At 50.3% G+C, this 21,123-nt stretch overlaps 1 protein-coding gene across 1 annotated transcript in view; it reads left to right on the top strand.

Annotated features, from left to right (window-relative positions):
• The window catches only part of SLC25A21 (solute carrier family 25 member 21), a 131,584-nt gene extending 120,845 nt beyond the window's left edge, over positions 1–10,739 (top strand). The window contains exons 8-10 of the mRNA XM_078857995.1: positions 1,593–1,774; positions 5,697–5,749; positions 10,613–10,739. Of these exons, the coding sequence (XP_078714121.1) occupies positions 1,593–1,774; positions 5,697–5,749; positions 10,613–10,674 (297 nt within the window). The 3' untranslated portion in view covers positions 10,675–10,739. The remainder of the gene's footprint in view (positions 1–1,592; positions 1,775–5,696; positions 5,750–10,612) is intronic.
• Positions 10,740–21,123: the final 10,384 nt, after the last annotated feature.

The raw sequence follows: 21,123 nt of genomic DNA, 5'->3' as shown, positions 1-21,123 counted from the left end.
TTCGGTTTCACTGGGTTAAGGAGGAGGTGGTTGGTGCGGGGGGAGGGAAGCTGAAACTTTGAAAACAAATACACTTGGTGGACCAGGCCATTTCATTCCATTCTGTAAAGGATATTAGCCTTTAATAAGTAAAATGGAGATTGCAACTGATGTTATCATTTCGATGTGTAATTCTAGACTTTAAAAAAAGGCTTTCCCCCTTTAAAGCGAGGCTATTACTGTCAACGTTTCAGACCTTCCTGAAACTGAAGTGTCATTAACACAGCGGCTAGCAAAATCAATAACTTGTATCTGCTTAGGATAGAGTTCTGCACTGTCCCCAAATTCAACTGGACCTATCGATTTGAATTCAAACGCGAGCCGTCAATAGCCGTGGCAGAGAGTGCGCAAAGTTCGGAGATGAATGTGCAGACAAAGCCTCCCCGCTGACAATGAATCAAACTGAAAACACGGGCCGCATTAAACCACTTGGTCGTGCCCTATTCTCCTCCGTACATCCCGTGACCGGGACTTGTCTTCAGGAACGCACGTGCGTGGCGGCGTAGGGTCCAGCGCGCTGCGCCCCGAACCCGGCGACCCGAGTTCGACTCCAGGCTCGCGTTCCTCGGCCTCACCCCCCCCCCCCCCCACCGAGGTCGTCGACTCGTCCTCACATTGAGTGACTGGTGCGATGCGTAAAATATCGCCACTGGGGAGACAAAGGCGTCCTGGCGTGGCGTGCCCGGCGAAACTTCACATCGGTGCTGCTGCTGCTCGCTGACACCACTTGCCCCAACAGTCTGTTAAAGCTACACGGGGGAATCTTTGTCTCTGTGTTGCAAACACATCGGCTCACAATTCCACACAACTCTCCTTTAGATGGTCCATCCAATTGGTAACCTTCCCATGTCCGTGCCGACGCTGGAGACGCTTCCGTGACTTTTTAGTTTTCATCACGAGTGCGGAATTGAAGCTCGCTGCGTTTTAAGCGTCGACTGCAAGTCGCGCGCGATTAGTCACCCACACTGCGCAGTGCGGTTTGGTGAAGGGTTAGCAGTCTCCACGGTGCAACGTGTACGCATTTAATGCCGAGTTAACTTTAGGGAGGCCCACGACCAGTTCAGATATCTCTCCCGAGTGATGGTTGCCGCGTCTCGGACTCGAACTGTGGTTGCTGGAGATAATGCACAATGCACAAACCGCAACACCAAAGACAACGTTGCCCTGTACAGACTTAACAGACTGTTGGGGAAAGTACATATTAAGGCACGAGAGGGGGTGGGTGACCTGCACCACGCCCGGCCGCCGTTGTCTCCCCCAGTGACGATGTTTACACACCGCACCAGGTACTCCTTTGAGGCTGAGTCGACCTAGAGGAGGCCCAGGTTAAGATTATCGTCACCGGTGTTGGTGGCCGTGAGCGGGAATCGAACTCGGGTTCCCCAGCACTGGTACGCGCACAGACGCACTCGTGCGCGACGTGGCGGTGACGTCACCTCGGCGCCTGTGCCAGGCCAGGTGCACGCTCGTACACACCGCTCGTACACACACGCACACGATTGGAGGAGCGTGATATCGCCACCGTTCGTTCTCCACCCCCATCACCCCGCCAGGACTCGAGACTTGAGTTCCTGCGGAAGGTCCTCATCGGCTTCCTGGCGGGGACTCTGGGCTCGGTCATCAACATCCCCTTCGACGTGGCCAAGAGTCGCATCCAGGGCCCCCAGCCGGTGCCCGGGGAAACCAAATACCGCACCTGCATGGGCACCATCGCCACGGTGTACAGGGAGGAAGGGTAAGAAGCGAGCGAGCGAGCGAGCGCCCGCAGATTGACGGCTGCTTCGCGAATTCGTCATTGGACGATTGTCCGGCTCGGTATGCCAGAACATTGAAGAAACGTCGCGCCGCGGTGAGCTGTGAGATGTTAACTACCTCGCGCGGTTACGCAGGAGGTCGCGGATTCGATCCCGATCCTGACGCCTGCGTTATATTCGAAGTTGTTTGGGGTGTCTCTCTTCCCTTGGTCGCGTGAATGTGTCTCCGAGTCCTCCGGTTCTTCCACCCCTCCACATTTAGAATCAACGTCGCGCGTTTCGAGTATTCGTGCTGCTCGAAATGTCCACGTGGTAAGCGTTGAGGCGATATTTGTGGCCAGGTAGCTTCTGAAAACGAGCTCAGTAGTGGGCCTTATCTGATAAAATATATATATACTTTAGTTGATAGCTTAGTTCAGTGCCACGTCGTGTTCGTCACGTGGCACCCGCTTTACCGGCGGCCCAGAACATATTCAGCGGGGGAAATGGAGTGAAGCCCTGGTAGGATATGTCCTAAGTAGGGTCAACAGTTGCAGATTTTGGAAGGTAAATGGAGGCGGTGTGGGGGGGGGCAGATGGCATCAAACTCTAAACCAGCGGTCGGCAACCAAAATAACATGCAGAGCACAATTTTTTCGAATGCCGTAAAACAAAAAACAAAAAAACACTCTATTTCCAGAGCCGCAATGCACAGTGTGGTGAATACGAGACGGCGGTGGTTCCTTAATGAGTAACGTGTCACGAAGCAGCGCGTTCCTTTAAAGAGCCGCGCGTGGCTCTGAACCCCCCCGGTCTAAACGGTAAAGGCGCAAGCCCTGCAATTCCGTCACGCCACTGCTCGCAAACATTGCATTGCAAGTCCCACGTACGGAACTAACCATTACAGCCGCAGTAGCTGCGTCTGCCACATGGAACAATTGTTTTATATATGAATATCCCGTCTCAGACCCCTGGGCCTAATAGTGCATAAATGATTCTAGCATATCAATAAATAGAAAGTAATTTGATTTGTATGAATTTGAAAATTTATGTTTAGCTAGTAACTTTATATTAGGCTGTAGTGTACTTGTTTTTTTTTTGCTTCGCGAGTATATATGGGTCTTTGAACGTGCTGGTTTTGCCTGGCGCGGATCAGATATTGTGATCTGATTTAGCCGGATTGTTTTACTTCACGTTTGGAGAAAAAAAAAAGTTCAAAATTTAATTTTCCAATTTAATCAAATGTTATTGTACCCAGTGTTTTTTTATCCTAAGGGCCAGATTCAGGAGACAGGATGTCAAAGCTGTTATAAGCAATCATTGCGTGCAACGCATTAATTCAACGAACTAAGATGGCAGTTATTGCTTTTAAATGGTTCAATTTTTAATTCGCTCAATAGCGCGCAAAGTATCACGGAACGGTGCAACGCTTGGAGTTACACTGTGGGACAGCAAGAGGAACACGTGGATAGGAGAACACACACCTCCAAATAGCACTTTCGGTTATCACGGTTGGCTACGTACGGTGCGAAAGAAGGTCAGCATACAGATGTATCTCCACTGTGATTCGGTAATGACGATCCTGACATAACCCCTTGCATCGCGTTTCTGCCCTGGACCAACCACGTAAGGCATATCCGCATTCGCCTCTGGGATGCTACTGGCTCCATATCTGTGAGAGAGAAACAGATGCTCCTGGATAATTGTGTTAAATAGAGCTTCATAGCTCATCGAATTCGTCCAGTGTACATAAAGATTCTGACCGATGTCTGGCCCTAACTCGAACGGGTGGGGAAAAATAATCACACATAACCACGGATTTTGAGACACTTTCCACCGTTACCTTCGTCCGCGGATATGAATTAGAGAGTTGCCTTGCGGTCGGTACACGGACATAACATCACGCACGCATGAAGCGCAATCTCATCGCCTTGGCAGAAGAGGCTTATCCATTTATCGATGAGTTTTGCACACACAAAAAAAACCTTTGATCAATGTGATCGGTCTTTTCTCTCATGGCGAGACCCTAGTAGCCACGCGAATTTATACCACAGTTTGACTCATATTGAACCTTGGTTACGAGGCTTATCGTGACCCCCGCGTTAGAGACGGACAGACACAGACAAAAAGAGACAGAGCTAATCCATTCTCTCTGTCAACCTCTTTCGTAGCTGGAAAGCAATACAACAACCAAAAAACTTAAACCGTCCAAAATGAGAAAGAGGGAATGAAAATAAAGAAACTTTGAACCCAGGACTGTAATTATCCAATCCATTACGAGGTTGTCATGCAGTCGGCGCTGCGGCTTGCCCTTGTGGTAGCGTAACGTTGACAAACGTCGGCGGTGCGTGCGGTTTTTTTTCCTTCCCTGAGACCCTCTAATTGGCCGGAGCGTGCAACCGGGTGCCTTTTGGAGCCTGCAGAGAGAGGCTTTGTCACGAACACTGTGCGTGTTGCGACGACCGCGCTGCGAAAGGTTCGGGGAACCGATGTCCTACTGAAGCATCTGTGGGGAAAAAGAGCTTCGTTGCTCATCAGATTTCTTCCAGAGTCCAAATAAATATTCTGATTACCCCGAGCTCTCATACTCTGATGGTGCATTGTCTTTGAGTTGTGCGCCTTTTGGCGTCATCTGGTCCAACACAATGTGAGACTAGGCTCTAAGAAAAGCTGTCTCGGGTGTGGACCAATCAATTTCAAGGACAATGCATATATTATCAGAGTTGTGTTTTTTTTTGCATTCCGACCGCAGGTATTGTGGTCAATGCAAACATGACTCCTTGTAAAAAAAAGATGTCAGTTTTGTTGCCAGATAAAAGGGTAAAAAACCCATTATCATTCTAATATTCTGATTGTTATTCTGGACGGCGGCGAGCTAAATCAGAGCTGGTCACCAAACCGCACTGACCGGCGTGGTGAAGTATGGTCAAACAGCTCCCGCGATCCACTCGGCATGGGAGGCCTTCATGCAGCAGTGGATTGAGAATGGACTGTACGAACACCGTAGCCGCATTGAATACGTCTGATGGATTAATGAACGTTCGCTTTGCATCCTCACTTTATCGTTTATCCGACCCACCCGTGCCCTCCAATTACCCTGGACAATTAAGCATTGACTACAGAGCAAGCGTTGTAAGGACTCGGATTGACAGTTAAAGGGGCGGTCCCTGTAATTGCCTGCTCAAGCCACTGCCGGCGGAAGGGCCTCCACGAGAACGAGCACTGGGCAGTGCCTCTAGAAGGCATTTCTTGGCCTACTTCTCCACACAGGAAGAGGTGGGAGTAGCCCAAGCTTTACCCCACCGCACTCGACCTACCGATCAACTCACGGTGGTCTACCCCCACTCACACTGCCGGGCGGAGAGAGACGAAAGCTCTCACTTGAACTGGCGGCCTCTGAAGTGAAAGGCCCAGTACGCTAGCCACGACACCACGACGTCGTCCCCGGCAAGGACCCCGATTAGCACGGATGGCTACTCACGGTACGGAAGTAGTTCAGTATAAAAATCTTGATTTGGCGCTTTCGTGAATGCAGGAACTACTCTTTGGTATCTCTGTGTTATCTCTCTCTGCTTACGTGTCTGTATATGTGTCTCTGGTTCTGTGTTTAATCTCTCTCTTAGATTTAGAAATCTTTAGAAGAACGTAATCAACCAGGTAGGGTGTTGACTGTCATGTTAGCCGACTATTTGTGTTGTATAGCATTATATTTTTAAGTTTATTAGGTTTTGTTTTCTTTTTCATTTGTACCTGATGATGGTTGCTTGTGTTGCAATCGAAACGTCGTATAAAATAATTAATTAATTATTTTATCTTTCTACGTGACTTTACCGAAAGAACCGACGAGTAGTTCAGCATACGTGCGTATACGTTCGCAATTCCTGCGATGCACTCGCTTATCGTTGCTTCTTGCCCTCTGCGCAGGTACTTCGCCTTGTACAAGGGACTGCTGCCAAAGGTCATGCGACTCGGGCCAGGTAAGCGAGCGGCCCATCCTGCCCCAGCGTGGCTTTGTCATCGCAGCCGTTCGCGGTTCACGCTCAATCGCGTCCGCTGCACAGACCATGGCTGCGGACGCGGATACCCGAAGCACAACGGGGAAAATGAAAAACTCTCCAGTCCGTGTGGCTCTCTGGTCACCCGGAAGAGACGCTACAACGTACAGCGACGCAATTCCCCGACCCACAGACACGAGGGAGACATCTGGGCGATGGTTAAACTCTCCGCTGCTCCTCCGGCTTGACCAGCTGCACGTGAGGTCGTGGTTTGTTGCTGGACATCGGCAGCTTATACGACACAAGAAGAAGAAGACTGGGCAGCTGTACTTCGAGCTTTCCACAGCGGTTTAGCTGTGAACGCAGCGGCCCAAGTTCGACTCCCGACCGCGACTCACAACCAAAGGGACATCGGAACCCATTTTGCCCCTCCCACACCCACCCTGCCAACTCGCCCTGACCAGCGTGGTGAAGTATGGTGACAACAACAACAACAACAACAAAAATACCCCGTGACCGACGCGGCCTGAGCGAGGCCCTTCAAATCGGTCGGTGGATTGATAATGGGTTGAGATTCATCTCGTGATTCGTGCGAAGAGATGAGAATACAATTTTAAAAAAAATAAATAAAGAAAACAGCATTCGCAGAGATGTCATCCGAAGTGGTAGCTGGCGTTGAGCGGTAGTCGCGGCTCACGCCGTGCGCCGCGCCAGAACGCGCCGGCAACGTGTTTGTTCCCGTCTCCTGGATCGTTCGGTTACGGGGGAGGCCGTCACGTGCCGTGCCGTCACACCGAACACATCGCCGGCAACCCTTAAGGGGCCATCCATTTAGTGGGCACGCAAAAAGCTGTCAAAACTTGAACCCTGCCCTCCCCCCCCCTCTCCTTGTACGCACGCGGACGTTTTACACACCCCCCCCCCCCACCTGCGTACGTTCGCCTGACGCCCCCCCCCCCCCGAATCCTATAGAACGGCCGATATTTAATCCACGCAGAAACGATCAAGGATGAATAATATGAACGTGTTTAAGCAAACATATTGTCCACCGCCGGACTATCTAACTCATTCGAAGGCCAATGTAGACAAATTATTATCGAGGCTTCACCCCCCCTCCCCCCGTTTCTTATGCGTGCATTGTCAGTAGACCCCCCCATACGCAAGCGGACGCATTTGGGTTAACCCCTCCCTCCTCCCCCCTCCATGCGTGCGTACTGAATGGATGGCCCCTAAATGAAGTCGTCGTTTACGCAAAACAAACATCCTCCTCCTCCTGCCAAGGCGGCGCCCCGCTCTGACTCCACGAGCTACGCTTACGCGATAACCCACGCGGTCGTGCGTGTGTCTATTCACTTCTGTTTCATACTCGCATTCACAACCGTTTTTTTCCTATTGTTAGGTTTTTTTTCGGTAAAGTCACGTAGGCAAAAACATTAAAAAGTAAAATAAAATAAAAAAAATAAAAATCACGACGTTTCGGAGGCAACACAAGCTTCCGTCTTCAGGTTTGTACCGTCACAGCCACGACAGCTGTATCAAGTAAATGAGAGATTGCAGGAGTTACCACTGCGTTTATATAATGGTTGGAGAAGCGAATGTGAGCGGGCCTCCGTTACGACCGTGCATGCGTGTCCGTCAGGTACTAGCCTCTCGCTGTGGGTGGGGGGGGGAGAGAACAGCCAAAACGTCAGCTGGAAAAATATCGTGCGCCCCTTTGCATCGTGGGTCTATTGCACGCTGCTAAAATGCAATACATTTATATAATCAGCACTCGGGCAAGCCAGAAAAATATGCGTGAAATGCGCGTCGGCAGAAAGCACATTTGTCAAGCCGCTGACAGCTTAGTCATAAGTTAAGGATTATGGCGGTGCCGACAATGTTTTTTGCGCCGAGATATTTAAATAAAACGGAATTACCTGCCAAATCTGGGAAGGCGAAAGGGTTCTCCGTTAAACCCACGCGCCATCTACACTGCGTGCTGCGTGTCCGTGGCAGATATAGAGACAGAGAGAGGGAGCGTTGGGTTTGAGCCCCGGGGCGAGCAAACTCCGTGCGCTGTTCCTCCTCTCGTTTGCTTCCACGACGATCGGCGGTGAGATGTTAACTCTTTCGCCTGATATGCAGGAGGGGGCCGTCCATAAATGACGTCACACACCTAGGGGGGGGGGGTGGGGTCAGACATTTGTGACGATGTGTGACGATTGGGGGGGGGGAGAAATGTGACGTCACATCAAAATTCGCAACTTTGAATAAATATAGACAACACGTTCTACTTAATTACATAGACTTTTTAATAAGTGTTTTCTCCAACAACATCAGAGAGCAGCGCCACATTAAATACGCACTACACTGACAATAGTTTAAAGCGATTTGAAGCATGTTTATTTTGGGGGGGGCAGAGCTTTGTGACGTCATATTTGAGGGGGGTCTGACCTTTTGTGACGCCGTGTGACTAGGGGGGGGGGAGGGACAAAAATCGTCCAAAATCGCGTGACGTCATATATGGACGGCCCCTCTCTCTCTCACTCTTCCCATGCTCGTGTGGATTGTTCTCCGTAGTTTCCCTCCACATTTAGAATCGACATTCGTTTTCGAGTATTTGGCTGCTATGCATTTCCACGTGAAGGGCCACTTTGTTGAGCTCTCATTTGTAGCCAGGGCGCTGCTGAACAAGAAGCTATATAGCTCAGTGGGCCTTACCTGGTAAAATAAATAAAAAATAGTTTATAGTTTAGTTTAGTCGGTGCTGAGAGGAAGGAAATTCCACTCACGGTCCCGAGTCCCTCCCCCTACGCATTTGTAAAATAACCCCGACCGCACCATCGTCAGCCAAGATTAATCCACTGCTGGATGAAGACCCCCCCCCCACGCCGTCGATATGGACGTTCCTGCGATGGTAACAATCCGCACGGCGTCTGTGCGCAGCATTGAGCGTTGGAGAGGCCCTTATCCAGCAGTGGATCGATTTTTCCCAATCCCACTAGTCATTCGCATAACGTTTGGCTTCACGTGTAGAAGGAAGCAGAGTGCAGCAGTGAGCAAGATCGAGCCGGCAGTACAAGAGTCCAGAGGCTCGGCGAAGCTCTTCCCATGCACGCACGTTAAACTTCGTTCGCACCGTACGTAGCCATCCGTGCTAATCGGAGGTGTGGGGGAAGGACATCAAACTAAACGCAAAAAAGCAGTTCTAAAGAAATGAGCTTTCACTCTCCATTATTGACAAGTGCCCAGCTCCAGTGGCTTCCTAATATCGGAAGGAAGGGAATTCCGGACGGACTCAAGAGGCGCGTCTGCAAGCTCGCGATGCGGTGGCCGCCGTCTCTGTTCCATGGGCAGCCAAAAAACCGCTGCCGCTGCTGCTGCTGCCGCTGCCGCTGCTGTTGCTGCTGCTGCTGCCGCTGCTGCTGCTGCTGCTGCTGCCGCTGCTGCTGCCGCTGCTGTTGCTGCCTCTGCCGCTGCCGCTGCTGCTTCGAGGATGAGCGGAGTTCGCGTGGTGCCATGATTACTATTCAGCGTGAGCGTTATTATTCTAGTCATACCGCCTCCTCGTGCCATTAGCTCTTTGACATCTGGTCTCTTGACCACTGCCACTGTGGGAGCGGCCTGTAATGGATCTTGGGCGAGCGCGCGTGAGCAGCGCGCCGTCGCTGCCACAGCGCAATGTTTCATCGGGCGTCGAGACGGCAAGAGCCCCCCCCCCCCCCCTTCAAACATGAGTCCGCTATTAGCATAGCCGCCTAATGTTTCTCGACGTGCAATGACAAGTTGTGGACTCAAAATAACCAAATATCCCCCCCACACCAAAAAACATCGGGCTGCTCAAAAGCCCCGCGAGTTTTTTTCTTTCTTTCTTTCTTTCTTTTTTCTTTCTTTCTTTCTCTCTTTCCTTCCTTCTTTCTTTCTTTCTTTTTTCTTTCTTTCTTTCTTTTTTCTTTCTTTTTTTCTTTCTTTCTTTCTTTCCTTCCTTCTTTCAACGCGACATTGCAACTCGCGCAGTTGAACCGTAAGCCGGTGACAGCGCCCGTCTCGAGTTCAGGCTTCAGGTGTAATTTCGTCGGGATAGCCCAGTTGGCCAGAGTGACCTGAACCTTAGCGACCATCTAACAATCATAGACGACCGTGGCAAGGGCCTCTTCATCCCTGCTCCATGCGCACGCTCGGTTTCGCCGTTCCGTGCCCGGGAGGGGCCGTGCCCACGTGCGCGTGCGTTTTCTGCGTTCCTGCGCTCGCCGGAGGAAACCAGGCACCGCAAGAGCGCGGTAAAGGTCAGCCCTCGTTATACTTCCTGTCATTGCCACGACGTGTAGGTGCCCGTTAACGTGCCATCCGCCAAACGTAGTGGAAAGTCTCATTTTTTTTTATCGTCGTCACCGTCATTGGTTTTTATTGTATTTATCATGGTGCCCTCCGTCTTCATCTTTGCTGCGGCTCAATTGGACCAACTATTTGTTGCAAGCGATTTAGCCAATCAGTTGTTTTGTCCGAGATTTAGTGATTTTGCAGATCGGCCTGCCCAAACCACACCGCCTTCAGACACGCGCATGTACTTGGGGGCAGTGCCAAGTGAGGAATGGGTCCATGGTTTAGAGTTCGCAACCACGGTCTATTGTCGTTTTTGAAAGAAACACAAACCACAAACTCGACAACATTTGTCAATAACGCTGTGGGCTTTAAATGGAAAACATACGGACACGCTCGGCTACGTTTCGGAGGAACGATCCTCCTGCACAGCACGCGGACATGTTTTAGCACTCTATTGTGTAATAATTCTATTTTTTCTACGTATATATATTTTTCGTTCGATGCAAACGACACTGATGTGCCTCTGTCTTGCCTCGCACGCAGGGGGTGCGGTGATGCTGCTGGTGTACGAGCACGCCTTCGCCTGGCTCCAGATCAACTGGTGAAGGTCCCCAAGCCGCCACCACCTCCTCCCAGCACCGCCCGGCACCGCCCGGCACACCGGCGACGCTCCGTGACAATGCGGGAGCGGGGGAGGGAGGGCGAGAGGGGGGGGGGATCGAGCGTCTTCGCCGGACTCCGGCGTGAGCGCTCGCTCGCTCGCCGTGACCGGGGCGGCTCAATGGTGAAATTAATGAAAGGTTGAACCGGTATTATATAAAAAAACAATGGTACATACGCACGCACGCACGTGCGTTAAAATGTCTTTCGCACCATTATGTAGGCGACCGTGCCAAACGGAGGTTCCGGGATGGGGGGGAGGGGGACGAAGGGACGAAGAAGAACAACGGCGGATAGAGGCTGCACGTTGCCGCTGTCGGATGCGGTTGAGAGATTACGACGGACGTCGATTGAAGCGGGCGTCGCGTGGCGTGGCGTCGGTGGCGGCGTGGAACGAGCCGTCTCCTTCGTGTGTCACCTCGGCCGCTCTTAGCAGCGCTGGCGCCGTGGCCCCTCTGTGCCCCCCCCACCCACCCCCTGCGCCGAGCGGGCGTGCAGTGACATCTTCATCTTTTACGCCGCGCAACTCGCGTCTCGATAGAGGTGCCTCGGAGCGCTTTCACGCGAAATGACAGTTACGTACGTGCGGTGAACTGTTTCCTTTCGCATCGCACGTGGCCGGCCGTGTTCATCGGAGGTGCGGCGGAACGGACAATTGAACCCAACGCAATAAATAAAATAGTTCAAAATAAATGAATAAATTACGTCAATGCCCAACACTTTGAATGTATAAATCACGGGACGATTCAGATTTAGTTTAAAATAACAAAGCAAGCTACCGTAAATTTTGATTTAAAGCTTTCGTGACTGCAGGGATTTATATTCTTATTCTTAGGTTTTTTTCGGTAAAGTCACGTAGGTAAAACATCAAAATTAATGAAAATAAAATAAAACAAAAATCACGACGTTTCGGAGGCAACACAAGTCTCCGTCATCAGGTGGGACCGTCACAGCCGAATTAGCTGCATCAAGTGAGGCAATGATTCAAGATGTAATCCCTTATAAGCAAGTTGAAGGGGGGAGGAGAGGGGGGTGGAGCTCATCAGAATGTGGTAGCCAATGAATGGAACGTATCGGGAGGGAGGGGGGCGGGGCTCAAAGACAGCACGGAGTGCCACGTACAACGCATCGGGATGGGGGGGGGGCAAAAAAAAGAAGAACGACGGCTTGGACGCGGTTGCTGCTGCACACGCCAACACAATGGACAGAGAGGGGGGAGGGGAGGCCTGATACACATGATAGACAAAAGAACGAAAATGCCCATGTTTATACCAATGCTGGCTGAACAATGAAGAGAGTACTGTTAAACAACTGGGGATGTTAACACTCGGTAAAGTAAAGTAAAATAGTGCCTGTCAGATAAGATGGTCCAAAAAAGTGTAATTAAGTCTTTTTTGCGTGGTTGATAACATCTTTCCAATGATTACTAAGTTTGTACCCATCATCACGGTTGAAATTATGTCTGTGTTTGTATATTTGTATGGCTTCGTGTACAAACCTTTGATGGTAGCCGGGAGGTTTGCAGAGAACCTTGGTCTCGGAAAAGACAATTTCATGAGAGCCCACCGAGTTGTAGCAATGATCGGCAACGGCAGAAGAATCAGTTCTGCCGTGTTTCAGATCTGACTTGTGCTCGCGGACACGATCAGAAACATGACGTTTCGTTTCTCCAATGTAGCAATCACCACAAATGCAACTCAATTTGTAGACTCCAGGATACTGTAAGTCAGGAACGACATCCTTCACAGATGGAGGAGGCCTGACGGATCCTTGGGACGTTCTGTCTACAGGAAAGCCACCCACACAGATTCTTACTTGAAACCGGATTCCCACCACCACCCATCTCAAAAGAATTCTCTCATCAAAACGCTATACCACAGAGCCCATGGCATTTCTGACAAACACCACCTGACCGGTGAATTAAGACATGTACATCGGGCCCTCAGGATGAACGGATACTCTGACCGTACTATCCGCCAAGCTGTCTCTCCCACCACACAGAAACAGCCACATGAAACTCCGACCAAAACCATCACGTTACCATACATAGCAGGCGTGACCAAAAATATTTCCAAAATTCTAAACAAACATAAGATCCAAGTCCGATTCAGTACAGTGCATAACATCCGTGATCTGATTCCATCTGCGCGTAGAGACTTTTATAAGTTTATTCACCAGCGGCAAAATGCCCTGGAATTTTGCAATATTCAAGCCTTAATGGCCACACCAAAAAGCACAGCTCACCATCCCACCGCCGCCCCGCGACACGCAACGCCGGCACTACAATCCCCACGCACCGGCCGCGCAACAGCATCCGACGCGCTGTGTCATTTCGAGACCGGGAGGGCGGTGGGTGATTGCTTTTTCTTTTAAGAAATAAATGCTTTTGCTCCTCTTGCCATTTGCTGCGGGACAGACGGCCCAATGACATCCGACCGGCCAATTACTCGGTGCACCGCACGCTTAGCGGCCCCTGCCACAGGGCAGTGGGATCTCGCAATTAACAGCGAACTCGGAGACAACTGCAACAACTCCAGCCGCTGCCGTGATCGACGACTTGTAACCTCGCCCCCCCCCCCCCCCCCCCCCGTCGCTTGGCTTAACCCTTCGAGTTCGTTTGAAGAGTCGAGATTGTGCGGGAATGTCGCTGGGGATGTCGCGCTCACGCGTGGTCGCACGGTACAGCTCTACCATGCGGTTTCGTATCGAGAGGTGGAGGTGGGTGGTTGTGGTGGTGTGGTGTTGTTGTGGTGTTGTGGTTGTTGTTGGGTGACGACGTCCGTCGTTCGCGCCCCACGAGGCCGCAACCCGGCGTCGGGCGCCGTTCCGGAGATCGTCCCCCTGTTACCCGACAGAAGCTCCGAGCGCACGGAGCTAAGAGGTGGTGGTGGGGGGGGGGGTCTGGTCGGCATGGCCGCGAAATCCCACGTGGGGAGTTTGTGCGTGAGTCTCTAATCCCCCCCCCACCTTGAACGGCACCGTCTATCGCTTCGGAGCGAGCTGCTGGTTCGCCGTCACGCAGAACGCCGTCTGGAAGATGTCCCGTCGGGAACTCAACCGGTCACGATTTGTTGAGCTTCTTATTTTTTTTTCGCCCCGAAAAAACACGCAAATCGCTCCCCTCGCGCCGGGGCGGAATTTCTCGATCTTGGAACGCGGTGTCCGCTCGTGCTCTGCGCTTAAGTCGTGAAGAAGACAAATCAAAAGGAACCCGGCGGTGAAGTGACCGGCGTTGCTCGAGCGGGCTCACCTCCCCCCCCCCCCCCCCAGCGGGCCTTCGTCCTCCACCGTTTCGTTCTTGCCGGAGCAAAACGTCGCGGGGAAGGAGGCTGCGCGAGCCGCGACATCCGATCGGCTTTCGTCGTCGGTGGATCACGCTACCGATGATCGGTGCTGATCGCTCGACTTAAACGCGGAAAATAGATGGGAGGCGGGAGGGAGGGGAGGGGGATATGTCTCGTCTCCATTTGCACGCGTGCCGCTGGGCGGGAGGTGCTGGGCGTGGCTTGGTGAAGTCGGCGGCATAATCAGCTGGCTTGTAGGGGCGGGGGGGGTCCCTCCTTCGCGATGATTCGACCGCAACAAAAAAGTAGTCGATGGAAATTTTTATTTCATTCATCCACCTCTTCGACGAATCGTCCCGGGTTACTAAAATTTAAAAATAATACATATTCCCCCCCCCCCCCCCCCATAATTATACTTGTAGAATATTTTGGCAGCTACGGTGGTTGAGCAGGTTTTAAACGCTACACACGCGTGCGCGTGTGTGCTAACAGCTCATCGCACTGGCTCTTTGCACAGTGTTCATGGTGGTCGGAGTTGGTTTGTTATGCAACTTAGAACGACCTTGGCTGCAACATTCACCATTGTAAACTCATTTGTTGCATGCACATACAGCTACTCAATCAGGTAGTGATAATAATAATCATAATATACAGCTCTTGTGTCAATTTTAAAATCAGGATCTTTATTTATCCTGGAGAAAATCCGATGAGCTATGAAGCTCGTTTTCACACATGTCCAGGCCTTTTCCATGCCATGTTAGTCATAGAGGTCATTTTGCCATACTTCGCCACGCTGGTCAGTTGCGGTTTAGTGAACGGGTGTCACGTGACCGGTTCAGATATTCGCCACTGATGTTGCTTGTGGCCAGGAATTGAACTCAGGGCTGGTGAATTTCTGAGCACAGTGTGCTAACCACCGCGCCACCATCCCGCTACGGTGCCCAGGTGTTAAACCTAGTCGTTCATCTTTCCCTGCAGTTGGTCGGTGGGTCATGGCAAATAACCAGAGGTGTGGACTCGAGTCATGTGACTTGGACTCGAGTCAGACTCGAGTCATGAATTTGATGACTTGCGACTCGACTTGGACTTGCATAACAATGACTTTGTCCCACCTCTGAGATGTGGACTCGAGTCATGTGACTTGGACTCGAGTCAGACTCGAGTCATGAATTTGATGACTTGCGACTCGACTTGGACTTGCATAACAATGACTTTGTCCCACCTATGAGATGTGGACTCGAGTCATGTGACTTGGACTCGAGTCAGACTCGAGTCATGAATTTGATGACTTGCGACTCGACTTGGACTTGCATAACAATGACTTTGTCCCACCTATGAGATGTGGACTCGAGTCATGTGACTTGGACTCGAGTCAGACTCGAGTCATGAATTTGATGACTTGCGACTCGACTTGGACTTGCATAACAATGACTTTGTCCCACCTCTGCAAATAACCTCCGATCAGATTATCCTTGCACCAAAATATGTATTGTGAACTTGATATTGTGTCCTTCTTAGTCCTAAATGCAGTGGACGTAACTCTGAATGTGTACTTCGATCGTTTTTAATGCAATGGAAATATTCAATATATTTTTTCAGAATATGATCGATGTTTAATTATGAGACGGAATTTAAATAATTTGCGTGAAAAATTGTGCTTTTTAAAAATATATTTCTGTTCAAGTAATAAAGTGCCTAACATCTTAATAAAATACCAGAATCAAGTCGATTGCAATTGTCCTAGCATTGCTACTTCGGGCGAGACGTTGATTTCCGTACGGCACAGTACGTTTGTATGAGTTTGGTTTTTTTAAGAGTCATAACGCATGCATCCCTGTGCTTGCATTGGCAACACTTCTCAGGATTTCAATGGAGCCGTTTGGTTAATGATTACACTACAAGGTACAGGCGCGGCCCTGCAATTTGTTCGCTCACGCTACTGCTGACTCCTCCAGGGGGGTAGTTGGCCTACTCTTCCACACTTTTCCTGATGCCTTGGAAGAGCTGGAATTACCCACACTTCGTCCCACGGCACGTGACGCCGCGTTTTTGAATGAAAGTGGTAAGTGATGCCATTTTCTTTAAGGTACAAATTTCGAAAAATTCCAAACGTATCTTTGACCCAAATTTTGTGAGACACTATATATACCGGGTGCTTAAAAAATGTTAAAACTTATCTGGGACTATCGTTTTTAATGGGAAAATAGCGGATAATACACTGTGGCATGATAACAAATGTAATGGTAATAGCTTCAAAAATTCAAAGAGCCTCCACTTGTTCACCATCATTGTCAACGCGTGCCTGGAATCTTCTCCAGGTGGTCTCCAGAGCCGGGCGGCACATGTATTGTGGTATTGTTGCAAATTCTCAGAAGTGTTAACAATTTTTTTAAGCACCCTGTATTAAATATGTATAATATTATTCAGAAATGGGCAAAACGTCCCGAATATTTTGTATGTGATTGAATCATACGGTGTGCTTCTCTTAGGTAAAAGTGAAAACTATATTTTTTAAATGCCCACATCACCAGATACTCAATATGCTTCACCCAATGGTGGCCGTTATGAGCCCTGGACTGGACTGAGATCCTCGTGAGAGGAGATCACGAGTGAAGACGCATTGGGGGCAGTGTCGGGTTATCCAAGTAGCAAAAGTAGCTACAAATGCTACGGGCCCCGCACTTTCAAGGGCTGCGCGCTAAATGCTTTCAAGCTATCAATTCCGGTTCAGTAATTCTGCACTTGCTCTATTACTATAGTACTAGATTGCCTTCAACTTTAATGAACGACTGGGTGTTTAAGGTTAGCGATTTGTCGTATTATCTGGCTGTAAATCAAATGAAAAAATACAATTACTTTACTATGCAAGTAAAACATTTGTGTGTTATCTTCTTGGTTCTTTCGGTAAAGTCACGTAGAAGGGAAATAATAACATAATAAAAATAAAACGTTTTTTTTTTGTGTTTTATTTTTTTTACTTAATTATTTCCCTTTTACGTGACTTTACCGAAAGAACCAAGAAGATGAATCCCTGCAGTCACGAAAGCTTTAAATCGAAATGTGTGTTTAATTTGTATTATTGTTATTTAGGGCCCCTTCATAACATATGCTACAGGCCCGCACTCGCTTCATCCGGCACTGGTTGGGAGGGTTTAGAATGTGGGCTTCTGATTGGCTGAACCAAGCGCCCGGGATAAGAGCCAATACGCCTTTGGTCGTGGCTTAAAAGTTGAGAATTACTTTGATTTATACCAACGGAATATTAGGAGGTTTACTCTGTGTGCTCCCTAGAGTTACCTGGAGGCATATGCGGGCCCGCGTGATTCGCCGGGGGCCCGGGGTAAACCTCACACCGTGTGGGTCCCCCCCCCACCAATGACGCATTCAAACTTCACCGGAAGTATCACGTTTACCACCGAGACATCGAAGCGCCCCCCCTCCAAAGCGCAGGGCCCGGGACGGTCGCCCCGATTCGCCGTACCCTTAGGGACGATTATCGGCGGTGGGAGAAACGAGGTGAGTTCTTGTAAGAGATGGGGGAGGCCTTCATCCAGCAGTGGATTGATTGTGGCTGCCGATGATAATGACGATGGGGGTGCGTTTAAGTCTATCGCGCGATGTTACTTCTGGAACAATGTTTTAAACCAGCACCTGCTTAAGCAGAAACACCAAAAAAAACCGTGGTCCGGTTTTGATTGATTTGAATCTCATCAGCAGGGTTGTGGTCTTTAAAAGAGTGCCGCTGGGCTTCCTGGAGGTATAGGCAAGGTCTCTCCGTGAACACCATGGGACCCCTATACGTTATATATATATGAACACATTGCACAGTACAAGCAGAACACCATTCACGTTATATGTCGCCGCTTATAAAGTACAAACTACGATTGAGCCGGTCAGCCAATAGGCTCTGCAGACCAATATGATCCAGCAACATTTGTTTAAGCCGGCAAACTCCGGACCGGTTTCAACCTTCTGGGTCTCATCAGCTGAGCGAGGCTAACTAGTCCTGTCACCCAATCGTAAGTCTTGCCTTCGTTAGCAGGAATGGCCACGAATATTACTGCAAAATTACGACCGGCCATTAACAATTGTCAGAATAGCTGCATTTGGCCGGCAAAAAAGACGTAAAATAAAGGACCACGAGATATAGCCGCGTGGTGGTTAAAGCCTTCGCGGTCGCCTTTATGGTCATTACGGAGAGAGAGAGAGGGGGGGGGGCTCGTAAAATATACCGAAAAGGCGAATTCCAAGTGCAGTCTCCAGGCTCTCCGGGTTTTTCTCTGGCGTTGAGGCACGCTGGGTTCACGCGGTGTCCACCCCGCACGCCCCACGCGGTTAGCACGCCGCGCCTTCGCGGTGTTCAACCACGCACAGGGGAGCTTGCTTGCAGGAGGCTTCGCGAAGCAAACTTAAAGCAATGGCAGAGGCAAATGTACCCCAGGTAGCTCAAGGTGGGGGTCGGGGGTGGGGTGGGATGGGGTTGAGGTCCCGGATTTATGACAAAATGTTCGAGTACGTAAACATTGAGCTAGAACTTAGATCCTCATTAAAAAAAAAATCTAAATTATCATTTAAATGTACGATGAAAAAAGTTCATCATAGTCGGGAATTTGTGTGAGTCTATCAACTTGATCATTTCACACAACTGGTATACAATTAAGTTATGAAGGTTCCCCGTAACACAACTTTATTCTCTGGATTACAATACGAATGCCGCTGTACCGCCTTTCTACCCCCTCCCCTGAATTTGAAAGGAAAAGTCGCGGGTGCGTCTTATCATCCGGTAGATGTGTGTGTTTCCGTGCGTGAGCGCGGTAGTGTAGTGGTTAGCGCTCTGCGCTACGAACACGGCATCCCAAGTTCGATTGCCGCTCACGGCCAACACCAGTGACGATTATCTGAACCGATCCTGGCCTCCCCTAGGTCGACTCGGCCTCAAATTAGTACCTGGTGCGGTGTGTAAAAACATCACCACGAGGGAGACAAAGGCGGGCGGGCGTGGTTTCTGGCCACCCACCTCCACGTGTGCCGTGCCGGCCTTCAGAGGTGCTCGCTAACAGCACTTGCCCCAACAGTCTGTTGAGGCTATCCGGGTGATCTTTGTCTTTGATCAGATCTGTAGCACTCTATTGACACCGGGGCACAGGTTTGGGGGTGTGTCTATCATGTGTGGAGCGTCTTATAAAATCCGCACAATAGCGTGTTGTTTGTAGTGGCGAGATGTTAACTGCCTCGCCTGGTATAAAAAAGTTCGTGGGTTCGATCCCAACCTCGGGTGCCTGTGTATTTGGAGTGTGCGTGTTTTGATGCCTGTATATTTTGAGTTTTCCCCGTGGTCGCGTGGATTTTTCTCCGGTTTTCCCCTCCACATGTAGGAACAACACGCGTTTAAAGTATTTGACTACTGCTGTACATTTCCACGTGATGATAAGCCACTTTGTTGAGCTGTCATTTGTGGCCATGTCGCTTCTGAAAAAGAGCTTTATAACTCAATGGGCCTTACTTGGTAAAATGATCAATTAAACAGTTTAGTATATATTGTAAACCAATAGGGACACGCAAAGATGCATAGAGACAAATCGAGACGAATAGAGGCCAAATAGATATATACACATAGAGATGCGTGGAGATGGATTATAGTCGCACCGCAGTCGTGTGCTTGGGGCCATGCGACCAAAACTTACGGACCGCAGAACAAACCCAGGTGTGTCGTCTGCGCTCCATCAACGGAGGAGGAACAGAAAATCTGCGACGAACTTTCTCTCTCCTGAAGCCCTCTGGTCGGGGCCGGCAGTTCTCGACACGTACGCATGCATGTTGAACTTCTTTCACGCCGCACGTAGCCAACCGTGCTAACTTGGAGGTGTGGAGTGCTGCAATCATTGGCGTTCATCCCCTGAGTCGCAATGCTGCTGCTGCTGCCACCATCGACGCAGTAGAATTAGAAATGCAGGCGCGTGCAGTACAAAAAATGATTATATCTCCCTTAGGGCCTTCAGTAGCCTGGCACCACTGCCGAAGACTCGCTCGTATCTTACCGATTTCGTTGAATAACGGCTACCTGCGGCTGCGTTAAAACACAGTGAGTGATGTCGCGGCCTCGTAACTTTCACTGCTTTCAATGATGAACTCGGGGAACATTCCAGTGGAACGTATTTTACGAAGCCGGCAACAGGTCGTAAAAAGGAAAATCGTTCAGACATACTATATCACTGCGCAAATAATAATCACCACCATCATCATCATCATGGCAATGGCAATAAAAATGCATCGGTCACAATGTAATATTCCACATGTTTTGTTTAATATATACATATCTTACAATACAACAAGATATATAAACTCTAGTTCAGAAACGTAGAAAATTAAATATATAACTTGTCGAAAATGTACACGTTATTATTGTTTCCTCTTTCAGAACACGAAAACAAACGTGGACTCGAGACGCGAGGACATTTCGTGCGGCATCTCGTCTCGTACATCCGACGTTGGCTCGTGGGGGCCACTCGCTGGGAAAGTCTCCCCCCCCCCGACCAGAGCGTGGACTACGAACCTCACACAGCAGCAGCAGCAGCAGGGGCCGATTGTGAGTCGCGTCTAGAGCCATTGCATCGGAGAATTCGCACAGCGTGCGTGGCATGGATTGGGCCCTGGTGCAAGCAATAAAATGTGACCCCCTACCCCCCCCACCACCATCACCACCACTACTCCCCTGTCAAATTTCTCTTTCTCTTCGTAGCTCGGCGACTGGGGGAGGGTGGTTGGGGGGGGGCTCCGGCCCCGTGTGTCTCCGGGCGCAGTTCCACCCCACCGACCGCCCGCCCGCCGCGCCCTGCGCACGTAGAAAGGCTACGCCACGGCGTCGTCTTCTCGCCGTCTCCCGCTTGTAAAAGCGACCCGCTCAACGCCAGACGCCGTGAGCGCGAACCCCTCCCGCCGACGGCCACGATCCACGGGGTCCGCGCGTGGACGAGAGCGCGGCACAGACGTGACGCGCGCGCGGGCCACGTGCGGCCCGGTGAGTCCCTGCGGTCAACGTCGTCTTGGGAGGGAGGGAGGGAGGAGGGACGAGGGGGGTGGTGTGTGTGAGTGTGGGGGGGGGAGGCTTCT

Source organism: Lampetra fluviatilis, chromosome 7 (genome assembly GCF_964198595.1).
Source record: "Lampetra fluviatilis chromosome 7, kcLamFluv1.1, whole genome shotgun sequence".
In the NCBI taxonomy this organism is placed as follows: Eukaryota; Metazoa; Chordata; class Hyperoartia; order Petromyzontiformes; family Petromyzontidae; genus Lampetra; species Lampetra fluviatilis.
This window is presented reverse-complemented; position numbering and strand designations above follow the sequence as displayed.